The sequence below is a fragment of the Poecilia reticulata genome, linkage group LG5, assembly GCF_000633615.1.
Source record: "Poecilia reticulata strain Guanapo linkage group LG5, Guppy_female_1.0+MT, whole genome shotgun sequence".
Classification (NCBI taxonomy): domain Eukaryota; kingdom Metazoa; phylum Chordata; class Actinopteri; order Cyprinodontiformes; family Poeciliidae; genus Poecilia; species Poecilia reticulata.
The window spans coordinates 26,298,123-26,314,899 of NC_024335.1; the positions used below are offsets into that span (position 1 = coordinate 26,298,123).

General features: G+C 41.3%; 1 protein-coding gene across 1 annotated transcript; it reads right to left on the reverse strand.

The window, feature by feature from the left end:
• Positions 1-315: 315 nt before the first annotated feature.
• espl1 (extra spindle pole bodies like 1, separase) lies at positions 316-16,747 on the reverse strand. The gene is made up of 32 exons (XM_008410126.2): positions 16,613-16,747; positions 16,377-16,465; positions 15,893-16,195; positions 14,191-14,946; positions 13,828-13,929; positions 13,447-13,558; positions 13,198-13,325; positions 12,911-13,101; positions 12,570-12,815; positions 12,288-12,432; positions 11,843-12,002; positions 11,544-11,683; positions 10,357-10,491; positions 10,120-10,236; positions 9,870-10,041; positions 8,895-9,023; positions 8,636-8,792; positions 8,402-8,511; positions 5,949-7,081; positions 4,164-4,572; positions 3,860-3,988; positions 3,525-3,738; positions 3,256-3,443; positions 3,022-3,149; positions 2,410-2,532; positions 2,076-2,225; positions 1,815-1,982; positions 1,603-1,707; positions 1,384-1,499; positions 1,187-1,270; positions 700-864; positions 316-573 (listed from the first exon to the last, which is right to left on the reverse strand). Exons 2-32 carry the CDS (start codon positions 16,455-16,457, stop codon positions 372-374), a joined length of 6,498 nt encoding a protein of 2,165 aa, XP_008408348.1. The 5' UTR covers positions 16,458-16,465; positions 16,613-16,747; the 3' UTR covers positions 316-371.
• Between the last annotated feature and the right edge of the window lie 30 nt (positions 16,748-16,777).

Sequence of the window (16,777 nt, forward strand, 5' to 3'; positions counted from 1 at the left end):
TTACAAGCCAACAACTTTAATAGCTGAGCTGCTGTTTTAACTCCTGTTCATTCAAACCAAGTGATGATTTTAAAAATACTCTAAGAATTGCATCTCCATTCAAAACGATGAATACTATAAGTCTACATTACACCACTGTATCTGTATAAAAAAAACAAAAAAACAAAAAAACACGTCCTAACCAGACTGGATGTGTCATCTCATTTATTCAAAAATATGCAGCAATTTTAAAAACAAAATTAGAAAAACAAAATGAGGGTTAGAAAAAAACAACAAAAAAAAACCATTCAGTATTCATAATAAAGCGTCATGAGATTGGATAAACGAGATGTTTATTCTGTTTGTTGCTAGGTATTTTAAGGCTTCCAGTCCTACTGCAGGTGGATGGGTAGCCCATAGACGACGGGTGCTGCTCCTATGAGGTATTTAAGGTGTGTGGCCTGACGCGATGAATCTATGAACTCCAGGAGTGGCGCTCCGGATCCTGCAGAGAACCAGGACTCCAGCAGGACCTTGGTGAAGCGATCGATATCCCGATCAGTTACATCCCACAAGTTGCCCAAAATAAAGGGGCTAGGAGAAAAACAACACGGTTAAAGACACCGCAACAATTCAGGCCACGGACTCAATGCAGACGCACACTGTCGTCCCAAAAATGAATTACTGCATGTGGATTACAAGCAGAAAGATCCATCTCACCATCCTGATATGAGGTAGTTCAGAATGATGCCCTGTCCCTCCTGTTTGCCTTTGACCGCCAGAGCGGCGCTGCTGCAGCCCAGAAGCAGCGAGGCAGCCCTCATCTGCTGCATGAGGACCGCGTGGCTGTCCAGGAACCTGGCTCCTGCTCCATGTCCCACATAACTACGGCACAAACAGAGGGACATTCAGTTTTTAAAAAATTAATAAATACATAAACCAGAAACTGCTTTATTTCTACCAACTGATTCACAATAAATTGCGCAAGATTCATACAAATTTCAATAAATCAAATTTTGGGTCTATTTATTTAAAGCCTGGGAACCAGAGTAGCAGTTGTTTTCCATCTAAGATTTTTATTTATTCTTTATTTTTTTGACAGTGCTACAGATGAAACGGTACAAACTGACTATACAGTGAAGTTGATGAAACATTTTTAAGTCTTACTGTACATCTAATGAATATTAGAATTTTATCTCAAACTCACATGTACAGGTCCTGGGAAGCAACAGCTTCTTGTAGTTGTCCTGAGTCAGGAGCAACACCACACACACCCTGCCAGCCCGGTTTACTTTCAGACACACACACAAACACACACACACACACACAAAAAAAAGGGTCATCAGTAACAGGACAGAATATAGACTGGTGACAGAAATGAGTCACATTTAATATTGGCCTCACGTGGAAAACCATTCCTTGAACCGATCCTGAGCATTTTTCAAATTGCCATCAGGGTCCAGAACGTAAAACACCTTCTTCAGGTCCACACCCTGCCTCAGGACGGACTGAGGATCCGTCTGACGAGGGAAACGCATCACGTTAAATCATCTCCACAACACACAAATGGTACGCTACGAGTTGGATCAGGACCGTAGACGGTACTAATGATCTAAACCTCACCTCCTTTTGAAAGCTCAGTCCGATCAGAGAATGCAGTGAAGGCATCCGGCTGATGGAGTGAGACCTGAGGGCCGACATGCTCTCCCACGGCAACCTCTGAACATACTGCGTTAAAAACACGGGGTGGGAAGAATTAAACTTTTTTCACAAATACAAAAATCTGTGATGTTTTATTTCTGACCAGCAGAGTGGGTCATGCGGGACAATCCGACCTTGTCCAGGATTAGAACCACGTGACCTTTGGCCTCCGTTTTCTCCGAGAGCTGAGACGCTGCTGTGCGGAAAAGATGATCGCAAGCCGTGTCCCACTTCGGGGAAAGTCCTGATCCAAATCTTTTAAGATCTTCTTCAGAGAGCGAGTGAGAAGCTGAAAGCACAATCTAAGAGACAAAGAATGTGGTTTAACAGTCGATACACAACAAGACAGACCACAGCTTCGATCTCCAAGGAAAAAAGAAAAAAAAGCAACATACCTTCAGCATCTTCTCACTCACAGCGACTCCTTTCTCAGATAAAGCCCGACGAAGTTCCTTAGCCTGATCGGAGAGCTGTGGATCTTGTGCAAGTGGTAGAAGAAAGCTCTGCCAGCAACCGAGCATTTTCTCCATTTCTTTTAGCATTTGCTGAAAAATGTCATTAATTAGTAAAGATTTGATAAGAACCCAAAAGTGAAAACTACGGAATACTAAATATTCTCTGTAGTTGAGTATTTTTGTAAATAATAAAAGAGCATTAGTCACAAAAAAACGAAACAACTCAGTTTTCATAATTCCATTCGATATCAGGCGACGCCACCAAAACCTTTACCTGAACTCGACAGTCCAGAGCTCGACGACCCTCCCACCACTTGGCTTTCTCAGCCACGCAGCTCACAACCTTTTGCTCTGCCAGAATGCTGTCCATCTCCTGCACCAGCCACTGAACGGTGAGCTTCACAACACAAAGACAGGGAACATTTTCATGTATAGAAAACCAAAACGTCACGACAAATTAATCATTTTAGCAGACAGCAAAGGGTTCTCTCAAAAAGAATTTCATAAGTCATTTCTGTAAGAGTTTCTGTTCTGTTGTTCTGTGAAAAGACGCTTTGATTCGTTGTTGTCGACCTAATGAAACGTTAATCGAATCAAGGTGCATTCTGAAGAAAAGGTTTCAAAGTTTCACAATGGAGACAGAGACCGAAACGGCAACGGGGAATCTTTCAGGAAAGAGACATTTTATTTCATCTGGTGTTGCTGCTGAGCTCAGTGACGCTCAGTGAATGCAGCTTTACTAATCCGGCGCCCGACATAATGGCCAAGACAACATACTTAAAAACTCTTGAGGCAAATTTAAAATTCCATTTTAGATCATGATTTCTTCACATTCCTTTGATGAAAGTTGTTTTAACAGTAAAACAACCTTTTTAATCGATCAAACCTCTTGTCTGGAAGTGGAGATATGAAGAGTGATGGGGGAAGAGTCCTTCTCCAGACGTGTCAGCATTAAGCTTTCCCCCATTTCCCCTGGTTTCACTCCCAGCACAGACATCAAACACACCGTTACTCCTGAACACGGAGATAAATACAGGGATCGTTTATCCGTGTTCGAGTTCAGAGAAAAATATTTAAAATGAAAAAGCTTTTGAGCTCTAGGAGAACAAACAGCGTCTACCTGGTGGAAGCTGCTGGATTTGTTGGGTGAACTCTTGGCACGGGTTCTTGGGGAAGGAACAGAAGTCTGCAGTGGGGAAGGAAAATATGTCGTCCATCTGACACAGCTTCTCTTCAGTCAAACTGGGCTCATTCAGACTCAGAGCGTCCATTTTTTCTGATAAATTGCTGGACCTCTTTTTCAGTTTTCTAGATAAAAGAAAAAAAAAAAGCAAAATTAATTTATAAAATTAACTACATCGATTTCAACTCAATAACTGATAAACTTACAGGCGAGAGCTGTTTAAGTAGCGGATTGTGCGATGGCGACTGGTGACTCCCAGTGACTGGACGTGCAACATTGCTGTGCTGCTAGGGTCGCTCTGCCCCGTGGTCAGGGCCAGCAGAGTGCACAGGCTTGGGTAGATTGTTGGACAGGGGAAGTGATGAAGAGTCAGCAGTGCCGAGTGCAGCAGAGCCTGAACGTCCTCCACGGAAAGATTGTCTGAGGACCAAAACAAACAGGCGCAACAAAGTTAAGAACTTCAATCTTTTCAATAGGAATATATTTCTATTAGCCAAACTGCCAGGGATACATTATCAAAAAGAAACTTGGAGTCACATACCTGGCGTGACGTCTGCGTGAGCGACGTTGGTTGATCGATCTTCTGTTGGACGGCTGTTTCTCTTTTCAAGCAGCCCATCTTTCTCCAAATCACAGCACATATCCCTCCTCAACACCTCAAAGTCGAGGTCTGAGGACAGAGGAAAGATTTGATAGCCACAATTTTAAATCACTGGGATTCTGATCAAGAAAACTCAATGAGCTCTATACTCAAACAAAACATTTCAAGCTGTTTTAGAACCTAAACTAAAGATGGCACACGTTAGTCTCTCCTAATGTTTTTCTTTCAGGAACAACAAACATACTAATGTCTTTAGCTGCAGCCGACTGATTCTCCTCAGCGTCCGACATCCTGAGCTGCTCGATGCTTATGTCCAGGACACCATCAGCTTCTTCCGCGATAGTCCTCATGGTGTCCGGCTCATCCTGCTCTTCAGTCTTGGACATCTGTTTTCTGCTTCTTCCTCTTCTGCTGGACGCAGGCCGACGAAGCAAAACCTCGTCATCCTCAGAAGAGACCAGAAGAGGCTTTGCCACGCTCGTTTTTGCCCTGGTCGGCCTCCTGGTTGCAGGCATCTCCGCAGTTGGATCTGTAGCTGTCTTAGGATTAGCAGTAGAAGCTCTTCTAGACGTTCGATTTCTACGCACATCTGCAGGCACTTTGAGCTCTGCTTGGGGAGCTACGTCGGAGTCACTCTCATCGCTAAACTCAACCTGTGACAAGATGAGGAGACAGTTTGTTGATAAAACGTCTAAAAGTTCATTTGTACAAATGGAAATCATTGAGAAGTTTGATTTACTTAAAAAAAAACTGATTTATTACAGGCTAAAGTGGAGGTGGACATTTATCATAATGTTCATCAATTATTGTAATAAATTTCTTAATTTCGATTCACCGGTGACACAATAAATTTCAAAAATGTCTGCATTGTTGGAATTGTAGTAAAAGAGACATATGGAGGATCAGATAGCAGATGGCGCACCGCTACAAACACTCACCCGGATTAGCATGATGGTCAGAAAGCTAAACAAATAACCTGCAAAATTATTTAAGTCTTCGAGCTGCGATGTAAGACGCTGGTTCTGCTCTCRCTGTTGAACCRCTGCWAYGCGCTACAGGTAGTAATATTTCACAGACGGAGCGCCGCTTCTGCTCCACCTGGTAGTGACTCTCACACCGAACCTCTGTTTAAAGCTGCAGCATCTAACTTAAAGAAATACATTTTACATACGTATTAAAACTTTTGCTGTCCTAACATGAGACAGATAATCTCTAAAAAAAAAAAAATCGATCTCCTCCCTGTTCTGCATAATTACTCCGCTCAGTCAGAAACAGCCACTCAGAACTAGCARTAATCAGCTAGCCGCCATGCTATCAGGAAGTTTTCATTCAGTAACTCTGGATTGTTTATTGTAATGGAACCTGTATTTGCCTTTGAATGTTAAGTTTTATACTCTTAATTTTTTTGGCAATGTTGAGAGATTTTATTTTGACTCTTTGCATTATTTAGCCTCTTCAGAGCCTTCATATGTTATCAGTCTGTTAAAGATAGTATTACTGATAGCAATACAATTTGCACAATGCCCGTTTAGTTTTCTTCTTGGAAAAAGTTAAAAACAAGTTTTTGTCTAAATTAAGGTGAATTCATGGTTCCTTTTTCGACATAATGTAACCGGTACTATTTATGATAAAAAAATAAATAATTATGTGATCAGTATCAGTGATCGGCCCTCATGGGTGATCGGTATCGGCAAGAAAAAACTTGATCGGCACATCTCTAGTTCTTATTGTCACTTTTATCATCATCTCAATAATACCACAAAATATTGTGATAAAACTAAGTCCATATCACCCATCGCTAGTGTTACGAATGTCAGCTTTTATCAATTTATCACACAATATTCCAGTAAAACATACAGAACATTGTGGTTAAAATGCAACTATATAAAAAAGTTAAAGAGGCGCAAAAGATTTGTTCTCCACTGCAAATAATAAAAAAAATATATATATAGATATTCTATATAAAATAATTTGCTTGAGACATGTCCAACCATCTTTTGTTCTGACAGTAAATCTGTTTTCTGCTTACCTTGTAGCGCGTTTTCTTGGTTCGTTTCGGAGCGGCGGGCACAGGAGGAACCTTGTTCTGAACTGGTGACAAATCTTTGTACACGTGAAACTGGAACTTAGTCGTACTCCTTGACACTTTCTGTACCGAAGCGTGGCGCTGCACATTCTGAACAGGAGTGAAATTCAAAGTAGGAACTACCGTGTTGAAATCAAACACGACAGAAGAGGACTTGGACTTTGCAACAACTGGCGTCATGGGAACCAGACCCTTTGCTTTGGTTGAGGGGCCGGTGAACTGACTGTTGGATTTGACCGCTTTGACGTTTTTTGATTCTCGTTTTTTCTCTGCAGCGTCCAGGTTTCGAATGGGGGCCTTGGTCTTCTTTAGTTTGGAAGGTGGGACAGATTTCTCCCAGGACTTGATGTCCTTCAGCTCCTTTGGTGCGTTCCATGACCAGGCCTTTGAAAACAGCTCCTCAGGCCTGCACCCTTTTTTGGCAGCAAAACTCATCAGTAAGGCAATGGCTTTGGTTGCCATCAAATGCGCCCTTACAGGTTGCAGCGCAGGAGAGGACGTGGAATCCATAAATGCAAAGCCGGCATCTAGTATTTTCCACAAGCCAGAGACCTTGTTGGCCTTCGTTTGGAGTTCGGCCTGGGCCATGCTCAGGTACACGCGGCCCACCACATCCTGCATCAGGGACGGTTTGGAGATGCCTCTTGCAGGGTCGCAGGGAGGGAAGAGCTCAGTCAGCTTCTCCTTGAGTCGCGTGGTCACGTTTTTACAGCAGACTAAAGTTGCCCAGTGAAGCTTAGAAGTAGCACTGAGGTCATTTGAGTCAAGCTGAAGAGCGAGCCCCGCCTGCGTTGCCGCCCAGTGAGCCGAGGCTCGGCCCAAACACGGCTCCGAGCAGCAGGAACACTGGCAATCAGGTTCATGGGTCAGAGAGGAGAGCCAGCGCAGAGGAGGAGCTTTGAGGGGCGGAGAGCTGGCCACATCCTTCATGACCACTTCTTTGGCATTCCACCTGATGCTCAAGATGTCCTTTAGCTCGTTTTCCATGGATGGAAGAGGCGACTGAGGTCTTCGAGCAGGACGACCTTTTCTCGGTTTGATTTTGACGTCCGTTCTTTTAACCTGATCTGATAAATCTAAGGGAAAGAGAAAGAGAAGTAAGAGTGTTTCCATTAATTTATGATTATTAATCCTGTCACATTCTGCTTCTCAGGGGACCCATATTTATCTAGTCACCACATACACTGAGATGAGTGAAAAAGGAAGTTAAAAAAAAAATAAAATAAAAAAATTAAGCTAAATAAAAACTACATTACATAGTGACAAAATGACAAAAGTGTAGGACCTATGATTAACGTATTTAAGACCAACTTACATTTTTATGAATTTAAGACATTTTATGGTCCAAATTTAAGACTTTTTAAGGATGCATGGACACCCTGCACTCCAGGTAGGTTTTGCTTTGGTACAAAGGATTAATATACTGTATTTTCCGCACTATGAGGCGCACCTAAAAACCTCAAAAGCCGACAGTGCGCCTTATAATCCGGGGCGCCTTATACATGGACCAATATTGAGCCACAACAGGTCTAGCAACTAAAAGCAGCCGCCAACTTCATTTTCACTCGTAGAAGAAGCGTGTGGTGCATGCTGGGATAGTTGTCAGAACGCTGGTTTGTTAATAAAGTTTGACTGACCTTCCTACCGACCGTCTAGAATCAGGTCGTCTGCAGGTCATTTAGCACCACGTTCTCCATGAACATGCTGTGCGCGAACGGAGAAGGGTGACCATCGTCCGACCACGCCCCGGCCCAGTCGCGGAAGACTCTCCTCGCCGACCGGAGTCGGACTGTTTTGTTGATATTCACTTTATTGTAGCTCCATCTAGTGGATGCATAACGTAACTCCAGCCTATCTTGCAGCGTCTATTCTATGCACCTTATAATGCGGTGCGCCTTATATATGAAAAAAGTTTTAAAATAGGCCATTCATTGAAGGTGCGCCATAGAATCTGGTGCGCCTTATAGTGCAGAAAATAAGAACTTTAAAAAAAATCCATGTTAAGGACGATACCCAGAGCCACTTCCAAAAGCCATTAGAGCCTTGTGGATTTGATACTGAACTCTTTAACATTAAAGGATTTTAAAGAATATCTGTTGGCCAGAAATGTCAAAATTAGGTATTTCTGTCTGATCTAAATCCTACAGAAAACCTGGGAGGGAGCGTTCAAGAAAAGATCCAGTCCTTTTAGTTTCACAATGTTCTAATCACTTGTGAAACTGAATTTTTGGTTTTTGTTATCCATGATCTATGATCATCAAACTTGCAAGAAATAAAGGCCAACATGTTTAAGTCTACATGTCAAATTTGCATGAGCTTCAATATTCATAATTTCTGATGTACCAGCAATAGGAAAGCAGCTCCTTTTGAACCGACGCATCAGTGCGTTCACATACCTGTGTCGAGCTCCAGGAGGGTTTTGACAAAATTCAGATCCGTTCGGCTTTCTTCCGTTTCCCCCTGCATCAGCTCCAAATCTGCTTTAAGCACCAATAACTCCACACATCTTGAAGAAATAAATGCAAAGCAAACAAGATAAAACTGCATGTTAGATTTACTGCATTACTTGTGCCTAATCAACTAACATAGCCAAGTTACAATCAGAGCCCTGTGTGGCTCCAGCTGCATACCGGCTGAGTGCCTGCAGCTTGATAGCCAGTTTCAGGGCTTCTAAACACTGGAACCTGGCATCATTGATGGCGCCAGAGCCGCTCCGCACGGCGACCAGCTTTACAGTGGAGCTCAGCAGCTCCGACAGCAGCTGCCACTTCATGGCCAGGTTTTCTCCTAGTTAAAGACGACAGACGGTGATGAGATCTGGCTGTTCTTGACAAAAGCCACAAACAGGAAGAGAGTCTTGTTATGGGGGAAAATGTCTTTCAGTGATACCTTGGTGAACAAAGCGCACTTCTTCGTTATGTGTCGTGTTCCCATACAGGCCTTTTCCCACTAAAGTGATCAGCAAGCTGCAGAGAAGCTTAAGTCCCTCATATATGGCAGTATCAGGAGAAGTTATACCTGAGATACACACAACATATCATTACTTGGCTTTAAGAAAAAAAAAGAAAAACATCTTATACAACCCCTTGCCCAAGTATTTACACCCATTTAACGTTTTCATAGGTCAGGTTATATCCATAAATGTCAGGGAATGTTTTGTGGGGTTTATGCAGTAGATCAAACTAAAGTAGTGCAGAGTGGTGAGGAGAACATAATATATTAGAAGTGCAACCCTAGACTTTAGGGTTAGCTGCAAGTGCAGCAGCTAGTCTTTAGGGTTGTGTCTCTTCCAGCTCTGCACATTAACAGAAAAAACATTTTGTCCATTTATCTTTGCCAAGTAGCTTTATAATTCAATTCAGCCAGAGTGGATAGATGGCATCTGATAATCAGTATTCAAGTTGCTACAAAATTTAAATTAGATTTAGGCCTGAACTTTGACTAGGCCATTTTAAATGAATTTAAAAAAAAAATCTAACTTCTGATATTTCATCCAAAATATGGATATCATATTAATAGTTGGGATAAACTTTGCTGAAACTTCATCCCAGTCTAAAGTTACACAGTTGGACTAATTAGGTGATTTTTCATAGTAATGAGTGAACTGAATACTATTTGGCATGCATTTGTATCTTCCATCTTTTTTTCTTTGATTAAAACTTAAGACGTTTTACTTGTAAAAATGTTAAAAACATCCCCATTTGCCTTCTCTTTACCCTTGTGCTACTTTTTGTTGATCTATAACATATGACTAAAACACAATGACGCTTATAGTATTAGAACAAAAAAAAAAAAAGGTTCAAATGTCCTGAATACGTTTGCAGACATTTAGATGCAAAACTACCGCGTATGACCTCCACTCACCAAACTGCGAGATAAGGCTTCTTTGGGCTTGAGGCAGCTGACTGACGTCCAGATTCAAATAGGAGCTGCAGGTCTGCAGAGTTCGCGCTCGCAGCAAGTACCAGTTCTTTGACTGTTTATCGTCGTTTACTTCTTCCAGCACTTGACACAGATAAGGGAGTCCGATGCTGATCTAAAACATAGGCAAAAAACAAGGATCAGTACAATAAAGTGACAAATCAACCATGTTGAATGTGCAAATATCGCATACCTGTCCTACACTGTAGAAGTACTGAGCCTTTAACAAGACAACCAGAATAGAGAGAAATGGAGGACCATCATCTTTGGCGTTTGAAGAAAGCATTTTCTCCGCTTCCTCTATCGGGGCCTTCAGATAAATCATAAGTGGATTACAATAGTTATATGGCAGATTTAAAAAAACAAAAAAACAAAAGAAAACTACCTGTTCCATTTTCCACTTATTTAATGAAACAAAAACAACATTCACCAGAGCTAGGTCAGCAGAGCCCAAGTCCAGGAGGATGCTGGCTGTTTGGCAGAGAGCTGCAGCACAATAACCAGTATCAGCAAGTTCACGGGAAAATTTAATCACAAGGCGGTACGCCTCCAGAGCCTTCAGGGGCTGTATCAGAAAGAGGAAAAAATAATAATAATTTTTACCTTTTAATGCAATGAAACTATTCACAAATGCATGCAATAAAATGTTTCAAGATCAAATGTAGTTTCTCTATTTTTCTAGAAAAGTAAAAAAAAAAAATAAACACCTTCAACTAATTCAATTTAGTCAAGATTAACCGTTTTTTTTTAAGCCGGAGTTTGGTGATGCATAAAAAAACAGGACGACGACGTAATGAAAGAAACACTGAAAAACATGTTTGAGTTTTTCACATTAGTGAATATTTTTAGTCCATTTTCATACTTAAACATATATGAGGGGGGACCCAAAAGTTTCCAGAATGACGCTGCTACACGAGCAGTTTTCGTAGTACACTATTCTGCCGCTAGGTATTTGTTCAACCACGCCTTCTCAATCAATGTGCCAAGCAGCGTTGATGTGGAAGGTTTCATCTACCCGCAGTGAATTTTCTTGTAAGAGCTATTTTGTCCAGCCGTCGCTTTTTTCCGGCTTCACAGCGCGGCTGTGAAGTTTTGCTTCCTGCTCCGGAAAAAAGCGGTTGATCATCAATTAACATTTCACCATTTTTGAAGTTGGTGAACGACGAGTAAACTTGTGTTTGACACATAGCGTCATCCTTGTAAGCGGTCTTCAACATTTGAACGGTTTCTGATGCTTTTTACCCCGAGCAGGAAGCAAAGCTTCAGCCGCGCGCTGCTCATAGAACTTCTCCATGAAGAAAAGCGACAGCTGGACAAAACAGCTCTTACAAGAAAATTCACTGCGTGTAGACGAAACCTTCCACATCAACGCCGCTTGGCACACTGATTGAGAAGGCGTGGTTGAACAAATACCTAGCAGCAGAATCGTGTACTACGAAAACTGCGCATTCAGCAGAGTCATTCTGTAAACATTTGGGTACCCCCTCGTAATTCAATTTAATTAGGCGTTTCCAGTTTATTTTAATAATATTCTACATAAATATGCATTTAGTTTTACAACTAGACAGAAAACGGGCAAAGGAGACACAGTAGTTGTGATACATTTGCTGTCATTACCTTCCCAATGAGTCTGAAGAGAGCAGCAGCAGAAGATATGGAGCTGCAGGTCTGCTTAGCATTTCTGACAGCAGGCACAGCTCGATTCTTAAAAAGGTCACTCCAGACCGCCAAAGCTTTTTCTAGTGGCTGACACAGCTCTTAAAAGTGAGAGAAAAAAGAAGAAATTTATTCATATTGTATTTCATGACTGAAAAAACCAATAAGCCAACAGAAGCGACTCCGGATCTGCAACCAAAGTCAATTAAAATTCTAAGACGGGCAGAGAAAAATGATCAAATTAAAATCAGTCGCCTTACTTTTTTCTGCAGACAGGTTCAGATGAAGCCCTTCGTACACCAGAGTTCTGTCCTGCGTCTTCCGCTTGTCTTCATAATCAAAGTCATTGTTGCCTACAGGAATGGTCGCATCCTCTGTGTTTTCACGCAGCTCTTTACGTTTTTTATCATTTTCAATGGCCTGGTGGAAAAAAAATAAAATAATTCACAACATTTTAGAAAGTGTTGACCCAAAGCTGAAGTCTAAACTACTAGATATGGGCCGACGCTAAAAGGTTGCCCTTTCTAGTCTTTAAAGGTGCTGCAAAGAAGACAAAACTCAGTTTGACAGAGCACAGACACAACGCTGCTAAAATTTCTAGTTGCGAAAAACACAGTAGTAGTGTTGAAGCTAATTGGCCTCCATCCATCACTCCTATTCTCGTAATACCAAAAAAACAAAACAAAACAAAAAAAGACCAATCACCTCCTGCAGGTTCTTCTCCAGAGTGCAGATATAAAGCCAGAGTAAGGCTTGTGCTTTGTCATCTTTCAGCCTGTCAGCATTTTCTGAAGTCTCTGGTTCTTCGTCAAGAAGCCGTAAAGCTTCGTTGGTGAAGTCAACGGCCATGCTGTGTTGGCAGAACAACAAACAAGAACCAATCAAGATAGTTCTGTGGTATCAATTTGTTAAAAGACAAAAAAAAATTATTAAAAAAGGCACTTGCAGATGATGGTTCATTATATTTTACGTAATAAAAATGATTACCAGTCAGTTTGCTCACTGAAATCCTGGAAGCACACCACTTGGGCCATTTCACAGAGGTAGACGGCACGTAGATGTCGGTAAGCACTCCTCTCCTCCTGGCAGATGTCCAGTAGATCACAGAGTGTGTTGTAACGTTCCTGAGCTGTGTCTCTGGTCGACTCCTTATAGGCCCGCAGCTCTTCGTCCAGAAGGCGCAGCATGACTTTCTCCTCAAGGACGTCAGCACCAAACCCATCACGTAACGTCCTGATTTCAACAATATAAATATTAAAGTTTACATACATACATACAAAATAATAATAATAAAAAATTATATATATAAAAATACTATTTTTCTGTACACGAGTCTTATATCCTCATCGTTACTGGCGCCGTCACCCTTTGTTTTGACCCAAAGAGAGATAGGCTCAGCCATAAGAGTCGTGATTTGGTCCCCCAGGGCCTTCAGCCACAGGATGATCCAGTCAAGCGCTCGCTGCAGTTTTCCAGCCCGCCGTGAAGTTTGCACAGCCAGCATGAAGGGTCGACTTAACTGGTGTGCCACAACAGAAATAAAAACATTTAAGCTAAATACACAGTATATGTAAAATGGCAGTCTGGTAGAGAGGATCGTATTTGACAAACTTACTCTGTCAGCTGAAAGCGTGTTGGGCCATTTCCTGATCAGATCCTTGCAGACGATTTCCATCAGCGTAAAAGCCTGCTCATACAGGCGCCGATTGAACATGCAACAAGCCAAATTGCTCACAGCAACCACTATAAGGCAAATTATGCACAACAGCTATGATAGTCAAGTTACATTCAGGTGGTCATAAAATTATGCAACAGTCTCAGAGTTGACTTGACGATCCATATTGAAAAGAAACAAACCGGTCACCTGATTTGCTCAATAGGCTTTCATTTAACAACTTGTGAAGTTCAGTCATCAGCAGCCCAGTTGTTGCTTTGCAGTAGAGCAGAATCCTGTCCAGGATGTCACCGTCCTCCAGCTAAGTACAACAAATCAGATATATTAATAAAAACTCAAAACTAAACGGTGTGTGCATACAAAGTTGATTCTTATAGAGTTTTTGTTCATGTTTTCAAAAAGGCAAAAATGAAACTATAAAATCTGATTAGGTGTAAGCTTTTTTGAACTTCAGAAAAGCTTACACAGCAACATTTTCAAAAACCTGAGAGATCACAAAATATAAATTTTATTTGTGTTGAGACAATTTTTTTTTTACGTTTAGCAAACAGTTTTAAATGCAAAGTTTACCTCTGATGTCTTCATGCTCTCATAAGCCAATGCAAAGCCGTGGTAAATGTTCAAACAAAGTGACTTTCGCATCTTCTCCCCCACCACTTTAAATTCTGAAACCTGGGAAAGCAAGAAAATTTGGTTTTTCTTCTACAGTTTATTCAAACACAGATCTTTAAACCTAAAACAGTGTCTCTCGATTCCAGTTTCCAGCGACCACTGCCCCGCGTGTTTTCCCTTCTAACAGGATGCTGCAGCACTTGATGATGCAGAGGAAGTCAAGCAATCATTTGAATCAGGTGTTACGAAACAAAAACATCTAAATGCAGAGCAGTGGTCCCCGAGGACCAGAATTGAGGAACATCAGGAGGCAACACTAACCTTATCAAGCATCCTCAGTGTCCGCTCTTGGTAGTCCTCCAGAAATGAAAACAGAGCCAGTAGCTCTGTTCCACTCAGCTCTTTGCTGTGTCCATTTTCAACAGCCCATACCAACAGGTTGCAAACTTCAAGAACTGTGTGACCTTCTCTGAAGTTCAGCTCAGTTGAAAGAGATCTCAAAATTCTAGCACAGTCTTTCAAAGCCTCGTGACATTCTTCGTCAGCCCTCTTTGCTGAGTGAATCATTACTCCCCTTTTGCAGAGATCCAGTGGTGTCATCGGAAAGCCAACACGGTTCATAGTCATCCTCTTGATGTCGGCCAAGAAGCATTGGGCCAGATTGTGGTAGCCGACCTTACAGATCGCCTTCACTGACAGCAGTATAATTTCACATAGCACATAATAACGTGATATTGGTAAATGTTGCATTTTCTCCCCTTCTTCACGGGTTTCACTGCCAGCATTAGTTCTGTTAATCATCGTTTTTATTTCCTCCAGCAGATATGAAGCACCCTCCATGGTTAGGAGTTCAAAGCTACTCTCAAATGCAGTGATGGTGTCCTGCATGTATTCGGAGGCTTTCAAGGAAACAGGAGTCTCGGTTTCTGACTCCAGCAACAATAGGAAGCTATAAGTTAGAATCTGCCAGCGCAGTTTTTCCCGAGGATTCAGTGCATTCTTTTCTTTAGCAGCAGAAAGGCCGTTCCAAAACACAGCAAAACAGCTTCGCAAGAGAACATTGCAATCCTCTCCAGTCTACAAAAAACACAAAACATATTAGAGCCGACTGTCAGTAAGTATGGATTTTAAAATACTTAAATAAAAAAAACAACAACACACATTTCCTGTCAAAAATGTAGAATCTACATCGGCAAGAATATATTATTTTGGGCTTTTAATAATGACTGAACTGCTGTTTTTTTCCCCCCAATATTCCAAGGATTTTGACAAAAACTCAAAAGTTTAAATTTGTAAATTTGCTTCAAACCTCTCAGGTTGAAAAATAAACATGTTCCCACTGTCTTATCTCAGCATGTTGCACCTCAACCACATGCTCTCTGTAGACAAGTTTCTGGCATAATTGTGGCTAGATAATTTATCATTTTTCTTGTCAAATATTGTAGAATTCATTCGTATATTTTTGGCAAAAACCAAGCTTTTAAGAACAAGCCACAAATTTGCAGTATGATTATGATAACGTTCATCTGAAACTTGTAGAAAAAGAAATGGGTTGCACGTAATTACCGACAACCCACCTTTATTCGCTATCATCAGACAGAACTAATCACATTGAGAATATGTTTGGCGGCGCCAAGGCTTTCAAACTTTAACACTGTACAACTGTCAAGCATAGCGGTGGTAGCATAAAGCTGAGGGTCGTCTTCACTGGCTGTGGTAGAGGTGTGTTGAACAAAAAGAAATCAACAAAAAGAAATCAACAAAACTTGTTAAACAAAACACCGCTTAACTATAAATTTCTGGAACAGTCCCAATCTCAGGGCCTAAAAGCTGGATTGATATCAGGGGACCCAACTATTTAAATAATCTCTACCAATTATTAGTAGTATTTTCAAAATTAAAGCCAGAATTATGCCATAAACTTGTTGGGGGCTGCAACAACTGTTGTTCCTATGTAAAATGTAAAAACCCAAAATAAACAACATTTAAGTCAAAGATGACTGCCACTGTCGACGATACACACCTCTTGTACTTTTGAAATCCTGTAGCAAAGGATTCCAGCCAGTTGACCGCAAAGAGCGTATTCCCCTAAGGAGCATAGGTTCTTGACAACGTGGAAAAGGATCATCTCCATATATAACGGACTGTGCCGCGGCACAATCTTTACAGAAGTATCATAGGCATGAAGAACCAGCTCCACCAAAGTCACCAACTCTTTGGCGTAGTCAGAGTGACAGGATGCAAGTCCAAGCTGGTGGTTACAAGCTCTGATAATCCTGTCACATAGTACGCGAACATGAAGTCCAGGATTGCTATTCGCATATTTCTAAAGATGAAAAAGAAACACAGTTACGTTTTAGTGTAAGAAAATATAAGTCAATTTAACACACAATGGATTTATTTTTGTAGGGTAACTGATTAGTTAATGTTTAGAAAATATGTTTTACAGTCGAACTGATTCACGTAAATCTGCAAATAAAATCTAAGCATTTGGTTGTTATGCCAACCTCAAATTCCTGAGCCAAACGCCTCGTCTCTTCAACTGAGCCGGTCTTCTTGATGTAGTCTTCCACTTTCAAACACCTCATGTCGGCTCCTGTAAAAGACGAATCATTAAACGCTACCGCCTGCCCAATTCGTGTCTAATAAAGTGACTAGCTACCATTTATTTCCCCGCGGTTCAATATGACTCTGGTATTTAGCTAAAGTCTGAAAGTCTGAAACAGTAGCAGCATAAACTTACTTGATGTATTCACTATTGGCGGAAATATTGTCCTCACGGCCGAAAAATTAGACAGTTGTCCCTCATAACAAAAGTTTCAGAAGGAGCTTTTAATGAAAATTTCAGTTACGTTTGTGCTCCATTTCCCAACGGCACCCGCGGCGGACGGTTTTTGAATGATCTCAG

Excerpts from the sequence above, each read along its gene's own strand:
- espl1 (XM_008410126.2), bottom strand. The coding sequence starts at position 16,457 with ATGAGGTGTTTGAAAGTGGAAGACTACATCAAGAAGACCGGCTCAGTT. Across the intron at positions 4,573-5,948 it reads CCAAGAAAACGCGCTACAAG|GTTGAGTTTAGCGATGAGAG; the intron begins GTAAGCAGAAAA and ends ATCTTGTCACAG. Across the intron at positions 2,226-2,409 it reads CTCTGGACTGTCGAGTTCAG|CAAATGCTAAAAGAAATGGA; the intron begins GTAAAGGTTTTG and ends GACATTTTTCAG.